Source organism: Poecilia formosa, unplaced genomic scaffold (assembly GCF_000485575.1).
Source record: "Poecilia formosa unplaced genomic scaffold, Poecilia_formosa-5.1.2 Scaffold614, whole genome shotgun sequence".
Taxonomy (NCBI): Eukaryota; Metazoa; Chordata; class Actinopteri; order Cyprinodontiformes; family Poeciliidae; genus Poecilia; species Poecilia formosa.
The window spans coordinates 113773-121520 of NW_006800553.1; the positions used below are offsets into that span (position 1 = coordinate 113773).

At 33.6% G+C, this 7748-nt stretch overlaps 2 protein-coding genes across 6 annotated transcripts in view; both read left to right on the plus strand.

Annotated features, from left to right (window-relative positions):
- The window catches only part of trim2a (tripartite motif containing 2a), a 43543-nt gene extending 39685 nt beyond the window's left edge, over positions 1-3858 (plus strand). For all 4 annotated transcript variants that reach the window (XM_016665731.1, XM_016665730.1, XM_007541527.2 and 1 more), the window contains exons 10-12: positions 1635-1705; positions 1951-2091; positions 3614-3858. In XM_016665731.1, the coding sequence (XP_016521217.1) occupies positions 1635-1705; positions 1951-2091; positions 3614-3766 (365 nt within the window). In that variant the 3' untranslated portion in view covers positions 3767-3858. The remainder of the gene's footprint in view (positions 1-1634; positions 1706-1950; positions 2092-3613) is intronic.
- A 23-nt stretch (positions 3859-3881) lies between these two features.
- mnd1 (meiotic nuclear divisions 1 homolog (S. cerevisiae)) overlaps positions 3882-7748 on the plus strand; it is a 33435-nt gene continuing 29568 nt past the window's right edge. Inside the window, exons 1-2 of one of the 2 annotated variants that reach the window (XM_007541528.2) lie at positions 3882-6126; positions 6719-6784. In XM_007541528.2, coding sequence (XP_007541590.1) covers positions 6124-6126; positions 6719-6784 — 69 coding nt within the window. In that variant the 5' untranslated portion in view covers positions 3882-6123. The remainder of the gene's footprint in view (positions 6127-6718; positions 6785-7748) is intronic. The other variant, XM_016665735.1, reaches the window with a different exon arrangement.

The following is a 7748-nucleotide window of genomic DNA, read 5'->3' on the forward strand; positions in this document are numbered from 1 at the left end:
TATCAAAGTCTCTCTGTCTTATGGAGCTTAATTAAAACCAGGTTAAGTTTATGAATAAAAGTATAAGTCGCAACAAACAGCCTCCATGCAATTATAACACGAAGCTGAATGATTGCTATAGTAATAATCATACAAGTCACAATAAAATTGATAAAATAATTATTTATGAAACCAACGTAAGTTATATATCTTTACTGCACTGTTTATAATTAAACGAAGATAATTAATAAGCAAACTTACCGCTAGCTAGCAACACGTTAGCAGCCTTTCATGCGTGTCCTTTCATGACACGCATTTCATTTCCATCGGTTGTTGTCCAGTTGTGTTGTCGTCTAACTCATGTTATGTCATGTAACAGTGTCATGAAGTGTTATTCAGTAAATAATGACAATTTTAATGAGAATTTGCTTTAAAAGTTGGATGAAAGGTTTTATGCTATGTTTATGACAGTCACAATAAAATTGATTGATGTTTTATTTAACACATCAAATAAAGTGTTACCAAAACGGTAATATATAGAAAGCACAATGTAATTATAATTTTTGTTCTTTAAAATAATAACTTTCATGTTTTTTGTCACACTTAAATTTTCACGTTCATTGTGTTAAATTTTAATATGTAAACTGATAATTTATGTAAAGTTCATAAAGTTGTGAGTAAAATTGGACAATTTTAAAATGTCGGTAATAAAACAAAATATTTGAATTACGTTGAACATCTTGTGTAATTAATCTTTCCGTGTAATTGTAGCCTAGAACAATGTAAGTACTGTAGTGTAGTTATGCATGTAATGTACAAAATAGGAAAGTAGGAATTTCATGAGTAATTAAAATTGTACTTTATTAGCAATAGCAGTAAATCTAAACAAAAAATTAAGTGTAATTTAAATACATTACTAATATAATAGTAGTATATTTAAAATATATTTAAAGTATATTAAAAGTATATTTTTAATATAATTCTATGACAGAATTAGTACGCTCAAAATATGGAATATTTTGGAATATTTCTCTTGAATACTACATGAAAAAGTATACTTAGTACTACTTGGAAGTTGTATCAAAAAAGTATGTTGAAGTATACTAACTATACTAAAAGTTGTAATTTTATACTATTTAATTACTACTAAAGCATACTTTTTTTTTTTTACTTGGGCTATCATTCAGAATAGTATGTCTGTATGCTTTGTGTGTATGCGTGTGTGTGTGATATTTTAGTAGTGTATATGTGCAATCTTAGTCTTATGTATATGTGTGAGAAAGAAAAATTGTATGCGGGTGTGATATTTTAATAGTATATCTGTGCAATTTTAATATTTTGTGTGTGTATGAGTCTATAGTAGTGTTTGAGAGACAAAACATAGTTTTTGTCCTAGATGGCCCCTCATAGTTTCAAACTGATCATATAGACGCATCAGTCAAATGTGACTTTTTTAAAGGTGACATTATTAACCCAGTTGCAGTCAAAACGTGACTATCAACAGTTCATATTTTTATAACATGCATTTCTTTTATAAATGTATCACACCTTTCGGTTTTGCAGGATTGCTTTTTAAGAAAATTTATTCTCTTTCATTTCTGATCTGAATTTGACAAATTTCTGAAATGTGTTTGGTTTCATTTGACGTATTCCAGGCCCTCATTTTGCTGCTGTCAACAATAACAACGAAATTGTTGTGACTGATTTTCACAATCACTCAGTCAAGGTGAGTGCATTGACATACTTACTTGATTGTACAACAAAATAGCATTATATGCCTGGAAAACACATTATACTGCCTCTGTAAAGGGGAAAACAAGGTTTTTCACTTTTCAGGGGTTTTAAAGACGTTTCTCAATTTTATCTGCAAAAACCTCTTCAGTGCTGAATTAAGCCACATGATTAATGAGATAATTTAATGACACTTGTTACATCAGGGACCATGTTTATTCTGTTTCTTGTTAAATGTAGGTCTTTAACACAGAAGGGGAGTTCCTGCTGAAGTTTGGTTCTAACGGCGAAGGTAACGGCCAGTTCAATGCCCCCACTGGCGTGGCAGTGGACATCAATGGGAATATTATTGTAGCGGACTGGGGCAACAGCAGGATACAGGTCAGCAAACCATTTAACTTCTTAAACAATGCACAATGAATTTTGATTTCTTATTTACAGCTCTCTCAACACCGTACTATAAGTCTTGCTAAAAATGTATAAAAGAATTAAAACAAATTCATATTTTTCCTCATCCAGATCTGTTTACCACACATCTTTTAAGCATTTTTAATTATTCTTCTTGCTGTGTATATCAACAGAAATGAGTAGCTATTTTCTTGCAGTCAAAGCCTGACTTTTATCAACACACATTCCACTAGACGGAATGTCATGAACACTTGTCTTTCCCATTTTGATGAGAAGCTTGCCCTTTTTTTCCATGTCATGTGATCTATGTCATGGTACAACAGAAAGGGGCTTTGTTTCAACATCAGTCCCAAGCAACAGGTTGCAGGTATGTTGTTGCTCTGGAGATTTGGCAGTGACCTTTTAAGATTTCCATACCTCTTGTATCATCCTCCTCACTGTACATGGTGGCGGCATGAGTTGGAGTCCTCGTTCGGCCATGTTTGCCACAGTTTTCCATTCATCTTTGACTGTAAATATGAGTAGTCTTATACAAGTAGCTTTTTCTCAGTGGTGTGTTCGTTTGTCTTTCCCATAGTAGGAAATTGAAACAAAATAACAAGACAGAAAGATGAAGCATATTCATGCAAAAAATGTTAGAAACAAAGGTAAAATAATATTTACAAATAGATGAAGTCAATACTTTCCTTACTGATGCTGTTTGTGTCTTTGTGTTTTTCTGTGTTTGAGTTGGTTGTAATGCTTGTATACTTAACTAGTAGTCAGGGTCTACAGTGTCTTCCATTGATATTTTGTCTGTTGGAAGCTAGCAGGTTTAAAAACCAGTGTTCTAATCAATGTGGGAAAAAATGAACGATACAGTTAAATCCTTGGAACAAGAACTGTATTGAGCTAATAATAATGCCTCTTCTGGGGCTTCATGTATAAAGCGTGCATACGCACACAAAATATGCGGTGCCATATTTTACGCACAAGTCGGCATGTATAAAAATGAACTTGGCGTGAAAATGTGAGTAAATATATGCAGACTTTTGAGCTGCTGTGAAAATGTGCAGCAGCCACGCAAACTTTTTATGTGGACAATTTTAAACTACAAAGCGCAAAAACTCACCTAAATCCACTGAAATCCGATTTCATTCAATATTTTTTAGACCAAGAAGCATCAAACCCGATGTTTTTTCATGATTTTAATATTTTATTGTTTAAACGTAAAACAATGAAACTGAACCACATTTATCCTCAGAGAACACTATAACAGGCACACAAAATAAAGAAAATAAAAATAAAATATTGTGAAAACCTCACTCGAATGTAAATAATAATTTTCCTCAGTTTGATGCATCTGTAGGGTAATGTCATTCTCACTGAAAAAGAAAAAGCAGGGTTGGATCAGCAGATTGTTTGATTGTTTCTAAGAAAAGTCAACCAGCAAAGTGGTTCTAAACATGATGTAAGTCATGAATGGAGGGGTACTGATGCTGCGTTTCTTTCGCAGGTGTTTGATGCCAGTGGTTCCTTCCTCTCCTACATCAACACGTCGGCAGACCCGCTCTACGGCCCACAGGGACTGGCACTCACCTCTGACGGACATGTGGTGGTCGCAGATTCTGGCAACCACTGCTTCAAAGTCTACCGCTATCTGCAGTAGCTCACCTTTCTACACCTGCTTACTACCAGGAAATGGTAGACTGGAAAGACTGGAACACTCTGCATTCATCAACTCATCCATTCATTCTTTCCACTGTGCCATCTGTTAGGCTTTTTTCTTGATTCTGAAGCAATAACTCATCACAGGTAGTTGTTGCTGGTTAGTGTTTTGAAGAAGTTGATCACGACTTTCACAAGACATTTGGAGTGTGCTAACATGAAGCTTTAATAGCGATACACCCAGAACTTGTCAACAGATTTTAGGAAACTGGAAACAAACTGCTGCACTGGTTTTGAAAATGACTTGCTTGTTAAGTGAGAATAAGATGTGTATATTAAACTACAGTTTAGGTACCTCAGAAATATACAGATATTATTGCACTTTTCTGATAAAATGCCCTTAAGATGCCTCACAATTTGCCTGTTCACTCTCAGAATAAAAAAAATAGTGTAGGATGATTTGAAGCATGACCACACAATACTATGCATGCTGTTTTTAGCAAACATCTTATCTACTACAGTGTACTGCATTGAAACTACAGAGTTCAGTATCACAAGCTTATCACTTAAAATGCCTCCACAGTTTCAGTTTTTCAATATTTCCATCAAAAAACAGCTATTTGGTTCTGTTATAATTTTAAGAAGAACTGATTTCTTGATTGGTTTTAAGAAAACGAAATGGATGCATTTACATCACAAACATGGGCCACCTGATATTGACCTGAGTGGATCGCAATGAGTGACATGAATAAATATTTCAATTACATAATTAAAATTAATTTGGATATACAGATGATAAATAAATGTATCTTGGATTATTTGTGTCAATATTTATTTAAAATATAATGGTTTAATTGTGAAATTTCTTTAATCTTAAAGTGTTATATTTTAAGATCCATTAAAATTATTTTGATATTTATTTAATTAATTTGTTCTCCATATATTGTATGAGGGTCCAAAATGACACAAGCCTACTCTAATAAGTTTATTCAATATTTCAAAAGGTATTTATTATACAAGTGTAGTATATTATTAATTGTACAAGTCAATAAAAGTGTACATTTTAAAATAAAACTTGAATCACTATGAAATTAAAGTCCGTTGGAAAATATTAGCCTACTGTCACTTTGGTTCATACCACAAGTGATATTATATGATATTCTACAACAGAATGGAGACAGTTTTATTTTTATTATGATCACTTATAAATATTCCACAACTTGTTTATTGAACATTTGGCCCTCAATAGTGCAGCAATTAACCATGAAATAACTTAGACAGTCAGGCAACAAATGTGTTATTTTTTAAAATAAATATTTTAGCATCATATTTCATAATTATCCATAGATTGCTTCAAAATAAACTGACACATCTAAATATTCATGTTTTATTTAACTGTTTGTTTGTGATAGTGTTTGGATCTCCATAGGCATCAGCTGTGCATACATGTGTATATGATGTGCCTGAGATTCAGATGTGCAGAAATCCTGTTTGAAAACTTTGGCCATTTTGGGGAAATATGGCTTTAATTTTGCATCACTGGTTCCAGAACTGCTAAGCTTTAATAACCCTCACTTATCCTAATATGCTATTATGTCTTTTCAATATCTCTGCAAGTGCTAGTTACAGGTTGGTGGTTATCTTGCAGATCTAGAAGATGTGATATGTATATAAACATTTGGTGCATATAATGTAAAATAGGATCCACTTTTGTTTTAAGGCCTTTACCATAAACAATCTTGAAACACACAACTGGTATTTGTCTTCATGAGGTCAGTCATTCAATTTCTACACAAGACTGTAAAGTAGTTTCTTTACTTTTTTTTTGGTCTTGTATATAGTTGTAATTCCAAATTGAATTAAAGAGCCAAAGCGGAAAAATGTTTGGGTTCATGGGGGAGAACGCGTGTAAGGAGAAAAAAATTGTAATTTAAAGAAAAATTAGTTTTATATTGCGATGTTGCTACTATAATGCAGAAGAGGGCAGCACTAGAATAGATGATCAAGCTGATGCCTTCGAGGACGATTGGGGAAAAAATCTCTATGCAGATTACCTAGACATGTACTACCACTTTTTACGAGTTAAAATAGTTACTTTCAGTTTCCCTTATGATCCTCAGTCACTGCATTTTAGCAAAAATGTCCAGTTTTCTTGCAACACATCTGTGTTAAATGGTAGTGGGAGAATTTACGAGTAGACTTGAATGCAGCATTCACCCCTGACACTGTCGCGGGAGATTCAGTAGCACCCAGGCGATGTTTTTGTAGTTTGGATTACAGATATACTGACAGTAGTATTTTGCGGTTAAACTACCCTAAACGTTGTTACCGGTGTAACTGGTGCAGTCCCGCCTGAAAATGGTAAGTAAATGTTTTCTTAGTTCGGAATTGATGATCAGCGGTTGAGGCATTCGTGTACCTAGCCAGCAACGAGTTCTTTTTCAAGCTAGTTTATAATGAAACGCCACCCGACTGTCTGCTGTTTACCAACTAAAACCCAGGAGATATCTTTCACAAACCTAATGGTGAGAATGACTGGTGGCTTTCTATTTTAAGGGGCTAAATCTAAAGTCAACGTTAAGTCAAAAAGAAAGTTGACGCCACATTCGTCATGTCGCCATCCATATTGAGAGAGGCAAATTCGCCACAAGGGGAAAAATTACATCAAGCTAAATCGTTATAGTTTGTTATTTATAGCACTAGTTATAGATGGTTAATATAAAACCAAAAATGACTGCAAATCATTCTAAGACGGAACAGACAAGATAAAACAACTTATCTTAATTTACCTCTAAAATGTATCAATCCACTAAATTAAAATCAAGTATGCTTATATTTCAGTTGTACGTATTTTGGTGATTATTTAAACTGTAGATTAATTACACAGAAATAAATTTGTTAGTGGTTTATTGGTTTCTAATTTTTTTGCGATCATCATTTGGATCTGTTGCAGTCAAAAAAGAAAGGACTCAGTTTGGAAGAGAAGAGAATTCGGATGATGGAGATTTTCTTCGAATCTGTAAGTTTTTCAGTTACTGGTGAATAAATGATTTTTTCATGGCATGAAAAATTCTACTGTGCCAGTCCAACTTCCAGTAGTTACACACTGAAGTAGAATGAGACCCTCTTCACTCTTTTGTTCGTAAATGCTGTAAAACATTCTGACGAAAATGCTTAAAGCCCTGAAATATTATATTGCCTTTCAGTCAGATTATTGTTAAAAATGATGATGATGGAGAGGTTGTCATATGCAGAGACAGGTCTCCTGATGGGGTGAGTATTCAGATATGATCTTATGATCTGTAGTGAGAGTAGGAAGCCGGTGGAAGAGCAGGGGTGTCCAAACATTTTGCAAAGGGGGCCAGATTTGGTGTGTTAAAAATGTAGGGGGGCCGACCTGGGCAGACATTCTTTACATAGAACACCAATATATTTAAACAAATTTCAGCAAGCCATTCTGTGTTTTACATTTGCTTTTTTATTTTAATTTCAGCCATCTTAAGCATGTCTTTTGGTTCATTTGAAACATGAATATAATAGGCAATTGAATATTCACTTAACTTCACTTTTTTAACACTAACTTTTTTCTAACGGTTAAACAGAAGTAATTGTACTCTTGTGTGCAAATTACATTTGAAACATAAAAAAATATCTCACTATGGTAGTTCAATATTTACAGAATTTTTAAATAAATTGTTTAAGTTGACAGAAAATATTAAAGTATTACTGTGTAATTATATGTTACAGGAAATGTCTCCTGTGAAATACTATTTAAACCTGCAACTAGTCTAGAAACAACAAATTTGCACTTCTGTAGATCCAAATTAAGTCAGCAGCTCCGTCGGGCCCCCAAGAGCTTTAGGGGCCCCATAAACGCTAATATTTTAAAACAGACCACAGATACATAAATGTAACACTTGTTTATTGAGATTATCAATGCTGTTAAACTTGATTCGTTTGTTGCTCTGAGCATTTCACTAGCA